The sequence below is a fragment of the Alligator sinensis genome, unplaced genomic scaffold (assembly GCF_000455745.1).
Source record: "Alligator sinensis unplaced genomic scaffold, ASM45574v1 scaffold140_1, whole genome shotgun sequence".
In the NCBI taxonomy this organism is placed as follows: domain Eukaryota; kingdom Metazoa; phylum Chordata; order Crocodylia; family Alligatoridae; genus Alligator; species Alligator sinensis.
In genome coordinates, this window is record NW_005841836.1 from 2,113,953 (window position 1) to 2,126,670 (window position 12,718).

The window sequence follows — 12,718 nt, forward strand, 5'->3', positions numbered from 1 at the left end:
AAATATATTTTTAACTTTAATTTAACTTCAGTTAATCTTTTAAAAATTTACATTGGGATTCAGACTAGGCTGTATAATAATTGTCTGTATTAAAATTTGAGCTAGTCTTGATGGGTTTGCCACTTGCATTGTTTTGTTCTACTTCATATGGTTTGGGTTTCAATTAGCACTGGAAATATTTAGCGTTCTACAAATTGGATTTAATTGTTTATGAAACTAAGAGGTTCGTGTTTGTCATTGTCTCCTTTGAAAGACTGTTTTTATGTATTTGGTGTAAAGAGTATTTTATGCACCATGAACTAAGAAAAAGATTTATAACACATGAATACATGTTAAATTCATTGATGAGCTTGATGTTCTCCAATAATCTCATGTTGTCTCGGTTTCTGATCCCCTTTCGTATTTGAGGAATTTCACTCGTTGACGATGTTGAGTTTGCAGCACTGCATGCTTTGTTGGATTATGTTCGTTGGCATTTAGTATCGGCTGTCCTCAGTGTTGAATGCATTAGAGAACAATTCAGAGAAAACCATGCTCTGGTGTTTTCTATCTGGACCCTCACTGAAATGTTCAGGAACAGTTGTAATTAATAAAAAAACCAAAAAACCTCCAAAAACAAGCAAGCTTTCATTTAACGCTTTGCTTTCTAAATGAAGGATAAGTGTCCTTTGTGAATGTATTGGAAATTAGGTATAAAAGGTTTTGCTATGCAAGTAAGCAAAATATAGTGACCATATTGATATAAAAAAAGTAGAAACTCCTCCAAGAATGATTTCTTCTCAACCACCTGATTGTATTCATCAAGTAACATATCTTGGTCTGTTTTGTCCAACATTGATAGGCATGATTCTGGATTAGGTATGAGAGAGAGTTTGTGTTTGCGGTTTATTTGTTTTTTAGCAGTTCTGAACTGTACTGGATGGTAATTCAGAGAAATCTCAGAAAGGTTGGATGATAAAGGTATGTGGCACTTACAATGAAGACAAGGCTCTGAGTCATTAAAGCCCAGTCTGCGTTAGTAACTAGACAATTCATTAATGTAGCAATAAACGCATGGCAAGTTTTTGCTAAAATACTCTAGCATAGATGCAGCTGAGGAAACTGAAGCTCCTCTTACATGAAGAACAGTTGTTTTTTCTGGAATTTATATTATCAGGTTCAGAGATGTAGGTTTTCTGGAAAATTTGAATTGGAACATTTTCTAATGCCCTAAATAGAACGTGATCAGGTTTAGCATGTTTATTTGACTTATATTTAGCAAACAAAACTAAAAAAGTACCTCCATGTTAATTTTATGTCCTAATAGTCACAAGTATTTGAACTGAAATGTTTGATTAGGGAAAAAATTTAAATACAGCACGCTTAATATGATTTAAATGTTATATTGAAACAAATTGAAAGCTTCACGTGGAAAGAAATTATTTTTATTTCAATACTTGTAAAAATATAAAGCCAATACACAATAGCTTGTACTTCCCTTACATTGTTTGTCTAAATTTAAGAAAAACAATGAAAGCACTAAACACTGTTGACATACTAATTTTAGCACACCCAAAGAACTGTGCATGATATGCCATGGTTGCCCACTTATCTACTTCAGCAGAATTTAACTCTCGTCCGCTGAGGCCGTTGCAGCACCTCCAGTTTCACCGTCACTATCCGTAGAATCGCATGCACTGCTTTTTAGTTACGTTTCAGAATCGGATTGAGGCAAACCTGATCCAGAACTCCTTGAACCACATTCTCTTTTGCTAAAGGCTGGTTTTACCAATGAGCCTATGGGCAAGGGCAACTTATCATGACACTGCAGCTTCTTCACTAATTGTGCTTCTGCCTGATTCTCCAGAAGCAAGAGATTTTGAGAAATAGAAACAAGCTTAGCAGTGCCTTCATTTGGTTTTGATTTGACCTGCACAGCCAATTAGGTGAATTCATAACTTGATTTTGGTTTGGATTGTTATGTGAGTGTATTTACCCTCCTGTTTACAAATCAATAAAACATACATATGTACTTTCTCACACACTTCCTAGGGATAATCGCCTGAAAAACACTAATTACAACTTTGAAACTGCCAAGCTTGCCTAATATTGTATTGGCATCCATTCATTGTTACTAATGAATTTTATGAAACAATGAATTTTTAGAAATGGAAAATTTCCCACGCAAAAATAAAGCACTGGAAAATTTTCTGCCCCACATCTCTGATTGGGTGTTAGGCAGGCATGTGTTGCTATCTTCAAAATAAGTCATGGCTTACAAAAAACATTTTAATTTGGTCACAGAAAAATGAACAGGTAATATATTGTTATGCCTTGTAGTTGAATCCACAGCATTGCCTAATGGCATGGCTTTCTGGGATAACTTAAGCTATGTGATATTTTGAAATTGTTTATGGGCCAGAGTATGAACCAAGGAAAGTAAATCCCAGTTACTAACAATGGCAGTTTCTTTCAGTGTCAACTGTTATTCACTTCTTGGATAAAAGGGGTTCAGTTTATCCAGGTTATTAAGGAAAAAGAACGATAAAATAGCATGCTATACTTTAGTTAGAAAAGGAACTTTTATGCCATTTGGAAACAGCTAAACAGCTGTTAAAATGTTTAAAAAAACCCAAAACATAAAAACAGAACATTTGTCGTTCTTTTAAATTGCAAAGGAGCACATTTTTAAAATGTAGCTTTATGGAGTGTGGACTGCTTGAGTGATATGAATTATTGCAACAGTCTCAAAGTACAGGAGATGAAAATAATACAGAATTAGTGTGAAACCTTTAAACAAAGTTTTTTTTTTCTCTCTCTCTCTCTACCTTGTTTTTTTAGAGTAGTGCAGTCTCCTGTTCCAACCTTGCGTGACCTGGCACAGAATTCTGCAGTCAGGTAAACTAATATTGTGTAAAATGTACTTGTTGCATATTTTGCTTATTGAAATGAGTCTATCAAGGCCTAATGTGATTGAGGGTTCTCAGTTATTGGATTTGTCATGGAATTCTTCTCTCTTTCAAAAAAATTGCTTTGGAAGCTAAGCTTGTATTTAAAATTAAGTCTCTGTCATATGCTTACAAAGAAATATTTGATATTTACTAAACCTTCACTGAAATACAAAATGTCATTATTAGAACACAGCAGGATCCAGCTAATTGACATGAAGATGACAGCAATTTTGTCATGGTTAAAACATTTATTAATTTTATTTTAAAAGCATAAGTTACTCTGCCCCAAATATTTTCTTAATGATTTTCTTGATATTTATGACAGCTCCATATTATAAAAGGGATGTTGAGAAGGTCCAGAAGCAGGGAACAAAAATGATTAGTAGCTTGGAAGGCAAGGTACATGAGAGGAGGCTGAGAGAAACTGGCAGATTCAGCTTGTGGAAAATGCAATTAAGAGGGATGTAGTAAGTCTTCAAATACCTGAAGGGCTGCCATAAAAAAAGAGGGAAGACACTTTTTTTTTTCTCTCTTTCTGCAGAGAGCAGGACATGTACTACTGGCTTGAAGTTGTAGCAAAGTAGATTTGGATTGGATATCAGGAAAAAACGTCACTGTTAGAAACAGTAGAATAGACTCCTTGGAGAAGGGCATGGAATCTCCCTCGCTGAAGGTTTTTAAGAGGTTGGATACGCATTGTCCAGGGCTGATCTTAGAGTAGCTATGCTTGGAGTGCTCTTGAAAGACAACAGTTAGAAGTCCAGGAGTTGTCCCCCCCACCTCCCTCCCCCAGCCCCCATTCTCATTGCTTGTGCTTGCTTGATGCTGGGAGGTCACAAGGAGAACTCTGCAGCCTAAAGAAGGTGGATATTGGAGAGGACCACGCTCAGCAGAAAGAGAACAAAAAAGAGCTCCACAGCTGGCTTAGTTATGCAACAAGGTTAAAGGAGTTGGGATAATTTTTATGCAGGGGGATGCAGAAAAGGGAGTTCTGGCTCTCCCAAAAGAGGCGTTGTATGGGGAGTTATGTTTGCTGCCCCGGGTTCAGAGCAGAATACAGGTTGTATGGTTAATTCCATGTTTCTAGGCTTTGCTGATTGTTACAAAGGGTCAGGAAGGAACTTTTTGCCCTTCGTTGCTATAGGCATCAGCAGGATTTGGGGTTTTTTTTCCTCCACCTTTCTTCCAACATTTGGTGTTGGCTGCAGCCAAGGCCCTTGGCAGGCATTACACTTAAGATGTGATTAACCAGTTAATCACATCTTCCATAGTTACCTGGCCACATGTTCATGCAGTTAATGATGTGATAAAACAGGGAATCAGCCATAAAAGCATCACACAAAATATGTGTAATAATTTTATGGTTGGCTTCCATCATGCCTTAAATTGAATGTGTGACCAATACGTTTCTGGGGTTGGAAGTGCCAATCAGCTGATTGGGTTTCCAGCCTTGGGAGTACCAGTCACCTGATTAGTGTTCCTAGCTTTCAGAATTACCCTTTAGCGCAAGTGTAGTCTGGCAGGGAAGGGGGAAATGAAAGCTGTGGGGTGCCCTAGCAGGAACTGGAAGGTGGCAGGGCAAGCAGGGAGGGAGGGAGGAGGAGGGGCGAGGGAGACTAGTACTCATAGCCTGTGAGGTTAAAGAAGAAAACAGTGGGCAGCCTAAATGACTCATGAAGCAATTAGCTGCTCATGATAAGGTGCACCCTCCCGCTCAGGGCTTTACCTGAGCTGTGCTGTCTGACAGGGCTTGCCACTGCACCTCCTCCCCCTGGCAAAGGGTCTGGGGAATGGCTCCCAAGAGAACTGCTCCCAGCAGTAGCTGTCTGAACTGCTGGGTTATCAGTTGATCAGTATAATTAGAGGAGGTTAAACAGATAATTTGTAAACAATATTTACATGCCTAGTTGAGAGGGATTATCTTGCCTTGAGCAGGGGGTTGGGCTAGATGACCTCCAGAGGTGCTTTCCAGCCCTGCTTTTCTGTGATTCTATGACCAATTAAAATTGATAGTGTTCCTTTAAAGGAGAACTGCAGTATGTTGTATGGAGCTCATTTCTGTGGGGAGGTTACATAAACTTGTGGGGGCCGAGGGGGGACCGAGGATCAGGAATCCTCGGGAACGCTAGCTGGGGTTGCGGCTGCGATCCCGTGACGGGCAGATGGGTACTCTCTATCACCGGAGCGGAATTAGGCACAGACGGGACACGTATCAGTTGGAAAACAGAGATAGCTTTACTTACACTGTAGAGTCGTATACAGCGCAGGCAGTCGTAGTTGCAACAATTCTAATCTCTAGTCGCTAATCGAGGAGCTCTTGTAGATCAGGTAGCTCGGGTCTAACTCGGGCATGCAACACGGAGGATACGTTGTAAGGCTTCGATGACGGGGAGTCGTTGGCAGGTGATGAAGCTGCCGGAGTTCCACTCCAGGGGGAATCGCGGAGTTCTCTAACTAGGGCGGAAACGCCCCTAACCTTTTATACGGCTAGCGAGCCAATTGCCAGCTGCCACGTGGGAATAATTTAACATCGGCCAATCATATTATGCAAATCTGCATTTCCTCGGCGGGAACTCTGTCCCTGCCGGAACTCTTCACCATGCCGAGAATTCCCCTGCCTTACCGTGCCTTGTGCTGGAAAGTTCCACTGTGTCGAGGCACTGATCCAAATCAGCTCTGACAAAACTGTCTTGTAAAACCCTCTTACTGTATTTCCAAGTCACAAGTATTAAACTTGTGAGTAGTCTACAGGTTTGTTCTCCTTTAACCTTAAACATCCATCCTTTGCACAAGAATGATTAACCCCTGGAACAGATAACATAGGGAAGTTATGGGATTTGCATCATCAGAAGTTTTTATTGCAGGTTAGACAAACAGTGGTCTGGCATCATTTTGACAGGAATGGTTCTACCCTCACATGGGGATCAGACTCTCTTCAGCCTTGTTTATTTGTGTTTTGACAGACCTTTGACAGACCTAAGTGTAGATTTTGAGAGCCTGGCTGGCACTGCTTGACCCTTTCTTTGTTACCGCGTGCTATAGGTCACTATTTTTCAGTGTCAGATCTGATCTGTCTTGCATTGATAATGCCTCTACTTGTTCTCTTTGGTTGCTTTTAGGGGGCCTGAGCCAGCAAAAGAGAATCATAGAATCATAAAAAAATTAGGGTTGGAAGGGACCGCAGGAGGTTATCTAGTCCAACTCCCTGTTCAAAGTAGGACCAGCCCCAATTAGATCATCCCAACCAAAGCTTTGTCTAGCCGGATTTTGAAAACCCCCAAGGACGCAGCTTCCACCACCTCTCTTGGTAACCTGTTCCAGTATTTACTACCCTCCTAGTGAGAAAATTATTCCTAATATCTAACCTAAACTTCCCTTGCTGCAATTTGAGACCATTGCTCCTTGTTCTGTCGTCTCTCACCACTGATAATAGCCTAGTTCCATCCCCTTTCAAACCTCCCTTCAGGTAGTTGAAGATTGCTATTAAGTAGGGGTGTGCGAAACAGGCCATATTTGATTTTGATTTGGCCTGAATCGAGGACAATGATTCCATTCATTGATTTGGATCGCTGTCCCCGATTCGATTTGGCCGAATCTGAAGATTTGATGCTGATTCAGAGAATCAGCGATTCGGCCATAGACACAACTTTAAATGTTTTTCCTACATACCTTGAGGTACCAGGCATGGGTGGGGAACACTGCAATGGTGGGGTGGATGGAGCGTCCCACAGGAGCATGGGGCAGCCCCCTGCGTGCTCCGCAGCAAACCCGGAAGTGGACTGGCTTGGCGATTGGCTCTGTGGGGACCCCAGATGCCCGCCCCCCCCCGAGACCCAGGAGGCACCAGTCGCCAAGCTGGGGGGGCACCCAGCACGCTCCCTGGTGGACCCAGAAGCAGACCGGAAGTGTTTCTGGTTCACTTCCAGGTCTGCTGCTGAGCATGCTGGGATGCTCCCATGGGATGCTCCATCTGCTCCAGCATCGCAATGCGCAAGCCACCTGGTACCTTGAGGTATGTAGAAAAAACATTTAAAGTTGTCTCTGTCCGAATCATTGAATCTTCCCGAAATATCTCCGAATAGATCTGTAGGGTTCCAGTTCGATTCAGAGAGATGAAAGGGTCTCCTGATTTGATTTGGATTTGGAGATTTAGCCACTGAATCAGGCCAAATCTCCACCGAATTGAACCAGCGATGGAAGCTTCACACAACCCTACTATTAAGTCTCCTCTCAGTCTCTTCTCTTCTAGACTAAATAAGCCCAGTTCCCTCAGTCTTTCCTCATAAGTAATATCCCGCAGCTCCCTTATCATTTTTGTTGCCCTCAGGCATACTCTCTTCAATTGGTCCACATCCTTTTTGTAGTGGGGGGCCCAAAACTGAACACAGTACTCCAGATGTGGCCTCACCCATGGTGAATAGAGGGGAATAATTACTTTCCTTGACCTTCTGGCAACACACTTATCAGTGCAGAGCCTGCAACTGTGGTATAGCTACTTCCTCAGCTGCTCTGCTTTTTTTTTAAGCTTTTCACCAAATCTTATTTTAAGGAGTCTACTGCCAAAGTTGCTTTTTTATTTTAAGGCAGGCAACAATTTCATTGGATGATATCTTTTATTGGGCCAGCTGCATAGTTGGGATGAATTGGACAAGGTTTGAATGCAGGGCATTCTTCTTCAGGACACATGTATGCACTACCCTCCCCTCAGTGTACATGCATACACCTCTGAGAAACCAATGCACAAAGAGACAGAATTCACTAACTAATCTTGGCAAAGGGTCTCCACAGGTCTTCTGGCTCCTTGATTCTGTATTTGTCACCTTTTTAAGCAATCCAGGTCACGCTTCAGTTTCCAGCAGTCTAAAAGTATTGAGGGAAGCTCCCATCCAGCCTGCTTTGGGAATACCAGGTTCAGGTCCTTCTAGTAGATGGCAGTCAGGTACTGCTTCCTAGTTTCTTTCTTATCACTTCCAAGTCTCTTTGTCCTGTAATTAAGTTCTTTGCAGAATTGCTGGGACCCAAGACTTCCCTAACAATTTTTTAAAGATCTGTTACACTATGACAGACTTCTGGTCATTGAATCCTGCAAGTTATTTTCCCTTAAAAAAATTAAAAGCATCTATTGATCATTGCTGGGAGTTAATTCTCTTTCTTATTTCTCCTCCTCTTTCTGTCTTAACTCCTTGATGTGGTGATAAAAGGGAATCTTTCTTCTCTTCATAGTCTTTCATCCCTTTTTGGCATGCTGTGACCCAGTAGTAGACGCATAGATGGACTCTCCCTTGACATTGGGACCATTTTCCATCTGTAAAATGCAACTTTTCCGTAGAGAATTCAGCTGCTGTAACATTTTGAAACTCTTGGTTTTTACTTTTGAACACCTTCTCTCACTGCTACCTTGAAAACTTCTCTGAAGTGGCTAGAGTCTGTTGGCCTTTTTAAAGACCTGACATGAATAAATATGGTTACATCATTTGTGTGTGGGCAGGGCCTTCCCAGGATTTGGTATGGATTGACAGGTATTTTTCCTGAGAAGATTAGTGTCCAGGGGGAAAAAAATGCCCCAGTCAAAATGCTTACCTGTGTTAGTGGTGGTTCTTTTTAATTTGGCCCACTGTTTTATTTCAGTTTATGTAGGAGTAAATGTTGACTTTCCTACATGCAGTGTTCTGGGAGGATAATAGCGTACTTCATGATGAATGAAGAACAATGCAAAATTTCCAAGGATAAATCTCTGGTCACAGAAGAATTGAATTACTCATGCACTTGACAGTAAATTGATTTTTATATCCAGTGTGTTGTGTGTCATTCTCATTTTCTTTAAGTCGGTACATTATAATAGTGGGTGTCTAACGCTTGTACCCATAACCTTTCACTTCTGGAGATGTGTAAAATACTTGAGACAGTAAAAATCACTTTTGTGGTCTGTCTGCTCTTTATGCCCTATTTGAAATTAGGTTCAGTTAGTTTTGTCTGTTTACAAGCAGTTCAAGCCTGAAATACTAAGAATGTTGCTTGTCACAATATTATTTTTAAAAATGCTGTGAAATGGGAATTAAGTCACTTTTCCAATGACAAGTTATAAGTAGCTTCAGATGGCATACCTGCCTTGCATCTCCCCCATACCAGCTATTGTAGTAGAATCACCTTTTTCTACTGTAACATCTTTTTCTTCTTTGTTGCTGTGCCCTTGAGAAAGATGGCCTTGGGTCTTAGCACTAAATGAGAACTCATGGTACCAACCATTTTTCTAGTCATTGAAGAAATAAACCATACTCCCTCCAGCTTCCATTTGTTTTTCAGTCTGGCTTGTTTTCTTAGATGAAAAGAAAAGTTTGGCATCGTTCAGTGGTGCTCAACCTATCCAGCTCCATGGCCTAAATGGGTGGTGTAAGGTTTGTATTTGGGGTTGATCCATGGGTGCAATCCTATATGCAGCCAGATCCAGTCACATACCAGCATGATCTAATGCACATGGCTATATCATCCAGCCTGCAGGGCTCCCCGTGGGTCTCCACTAAATTTCTGGACCCATAAAAAGACCAGGGAACTAAATGATATGGTTGGCCTGCAGGCCAGAGCTTAAGCACTACTGGTATAGTTGGAATTGAAGTAATTGAGGTGCATGGTCTCTCTACCTCTGCATTTTCTTTATTTCTCTCAAGTTTGCAGATACTCTTTTTCTGTGCCACTTGGGAGCCATGAAATAGCCATGGTTTAGTCAGGGATGATCCTACCTTAAGCAGGCGGTTGGACTGTGAGGTCCTTTCCAGCTCTACTTTCTTATGATCTCTTTTTGAAGGGCTTGAAAGCACTGGGAATATACAAGTTCTGGCTGCTTCTTGTCTTTTAATGCAAGATTATCCCTTTTGAGTTTTGTTTTTGTTACTGTGGCACCAAGTCAGGGACCAGACTTCCAATTTTCTAAGCATTGTACCAACACAGAACAAAGTCCCTGCCCCAAAGAGCCCACAGTTATGCTTGCCAGCCAAACCATTATGACCTCTAGATGTCTGTGGATGTGCTTTTGGGCATAACCATTTTAGAGATCTGCCTTAAATATGATCCCAAATGAATAATCCTATCTAGTACTTTGTCTTAGGAATTTGTTCACAACATATGTAAGAGTTAATATGTCCTTCCTGACCTCACATGGCACTAATTACTACCTAGAGCAGTGGTTTTCAGCCTGTGGTATGCAAACCCCTAAGAGTCTGCAGACCATGTCTAAGGGGTCCATGAAAGATGACTATGATCAATTAAAAGTATGTGAATACCCGCACTTATAATTCAAAGGCATCCCCACCTCCGTTTAAAATTTCCAAAGGGGTCTGTCCCTCCATTTTACATTTTTCTGGGGTCTGCAAATGAAAAAAGGTTGAAAACAGCAACTGACCTAGAGAATATACCTGCTTCTGGATTGGCTCCCGATGCAGGAAGATAGGTCTACTTTGTGCAGGGGGCTGTCTGGGACAGTAGAACTGCACAGCTCCTTCAATAAAAAGTGCTAGTGAGATATGCCAGCTATGTCTGTTCAGTTCAAGTTATGGATTGGGTGGTTAAATAGAAATTTTAACCACAGCCTTTGTAGACAAACATTGTAGCTGTTTTAAAAGTAGAGGGGGAACTACTGTTTGGAAGTGTGGAACAGCTGTTAAGCTAACTGTTATCTCCATGAACCTGCATTGATAAAAGTAAGCTAAATCACCTTAACTGACCCTAGATGAAGCAGGATTAAGGTTGGAGTGGGTTTGCTTGTCTTGTACTGTTACAGAATCATGAAGATGTGATTGCATCATAATAGTTTGTATCTGTATCCTTTGATAGCGATACAGTTGTTACATCTGTCTGCGCTATAATTAGACTTTGAAAAGACAATTCCGTTTCTGTGATGTACGTCACTTGTGATAACAGTATAATGTTCTTTCAATATGATGCTTCTGTTTTACTTGAGAGAAGTAGTTAGCTATGGTAGTTGGAATTGCAACTGACTTGTGAGATTAAATATTTATCTGATGTAACTGTCTGTGAAATTTCTTGTAGTATCAATTTCAAAGATCCGCAGTTTAACGAAGACTTTGTTTTCAAGGCTGTGGTGTTACCTGGGGCAAAGTAAGTAAGAGCTATCAGCACTTTTTTCATTGTTCAGTAATTTGTTTGGGTTCATATTATTTAGGGTGTCATTTGTAATGCACAGAAAACCTCTACCTGTTTTGAAGCCGGGTGACTGGGAAAAAACCAACAACAATGGGAGGCCATGGAGGCCACAGCTTGGTTTTAATAGAGACAGGCAGCCTGTTCACTTGGACCAGTCAGCATTCAGAACGTTAGGGTAAGTAGCATTAAAAATAGCACTCTTAAATGGTTTGCTGGGAGGCTTTTTTATCTTCCCTTTTTCTAACAGTAATGAAACATAGTCATCTGTGATTAGAAGTTTGGCATTTGTATGTTAGAAACTTAGGCAATTATATATTTAAATTTGGTACGTTTTCAGAATGTTCTTAAATACTTGAATTTTATAGTAGTATCTTACATTCTGCTGTTTGATATTTGTCTGCTAAGTATTTCTAATTGGCTTTCCTTTTGTGCTTTTTCAACTTTTTTCTTGGGTACTTCTTTGAAGTGTGGGAGATTATATTGAGAATATTAGAAGTGGTACTTAAGATTGTGTTACTAGAACTGGAAAGTCTTCTGTGTTTTAATAAGGTCTTCATAGATTACTTTTGTTCAAAGCTCATGTGCTGTGCTGTAGAAATCCATTTGATTATTTTAGTACCTTGAACAAAGATAACATTAGTTCATTACATGTAACTGCAGCTCAAATTCCAGATGATTTTTCTGATTATTAAGGGCTCTGACATAGTTTTGCTATGAGAAAAGAGAACGAGTTGAGCTTACACACTGGAAAAAATTAGTTATAAGCCTAGATGTGCAGGTAGCTATTTATCATTTTTTTTTCTCCTCCTTAAGAGAGTACAGCCAACAAGCCACTGTGGGGATGACTATCCATGTAGGAATACAGACAATATTTTTAAAGGATTTTAAAGGAATTCCCCAGGTCCCATGTCGTCCTGTGCCTTCTTGCTGGGACCCGCGCCGCTCCAATGAAGGGCAGCTTCCAGTGTGGAGGAGTAGGCTGCATGCATCCTGACATGGAGGCACAGAGTGCCAGGAGTTCCCTGGGTCCTGTGCCTCTGCACCAGGACCTGCACAAGTTTTCCCTGCTTACAGAGACATGCCCCTGGTGGTCCTAGGGTGGGGCTCTATGTGGAGAATCCCAAGTTTCCCTGCTTACAGAGAGGTACCCTGAGATCCTCTGGGGTTGTGTCTCCATAAGCAGGGAAAGGTGGGCAGGTGGTCTCAGGGCTTGAGGGACCCAGTCCTGCATGGGAATTCTTCACTGTGCAGGATCAGGCTCCTGAAGCACCTCTCCTGGGGCAGTTCCCACCACAGAGGAAATAGACATCTGCCACAACAAAGCAGCACTATGTAACACTACCTCGCAAAGGGTAGGAATGTATGTTTGCTTGCCACTTGTGCCACCATAAACATTTTTATAGCGGCACAAATACAACATCAGGCTATGTCTGTTTCTACTCTTTGTTTGCAATTGTATGGGACCCTTGTTGGAAGTGAATAACTGCATTGTTCATGAACATCTTCACTGATATACCAGAGAGGACACTGGTGTTTGATGGACTGGGTAGCAGCTGTTCTAGTAAGATGACATTCAGAAAAAGATCACATTATTTCTATCTTCCATTTCTTACGTATAACAGCCACGCAAT

General features: G+C 41.1%; 1 protein-coding gene across 1 annotated transcript in view; it reads left to right on the forward strand.

Moving 5' to 3' along the window:
* The window catches only part of XRN2 (5'-3' exoribonuclease 2), a 102,167-nt gene that overhangs the window by 67,131 nt on the left and 22,318 nt on the right, over positions 1-12,718 (forward strand). The window contains exons 24-28 of the mRNA XM_014519406.2: positions 2,821-2,877; positions 10,974-11,042; positions 11,128-11,262; positions 12,089-12,104; positions 12,710-12,718. The exon at positions 12,710-12,718 is cut by the window's right edge and continues 127 nt beyond it. Coding sequence (XP_014374892.1) covers positions 2,821-2,877; positions 10,974-11,042; positions 11,128-11,262; positions 12,089-12,104; positions 12,710-12,718 — 286 coding nt within the window. The remainder of the gene's footprint in view (positions 1-2,820; positions 2,878-10,973; positions 11,043-11,127; positions 11,263-12,088; positions 12,105-12,709) is intronic.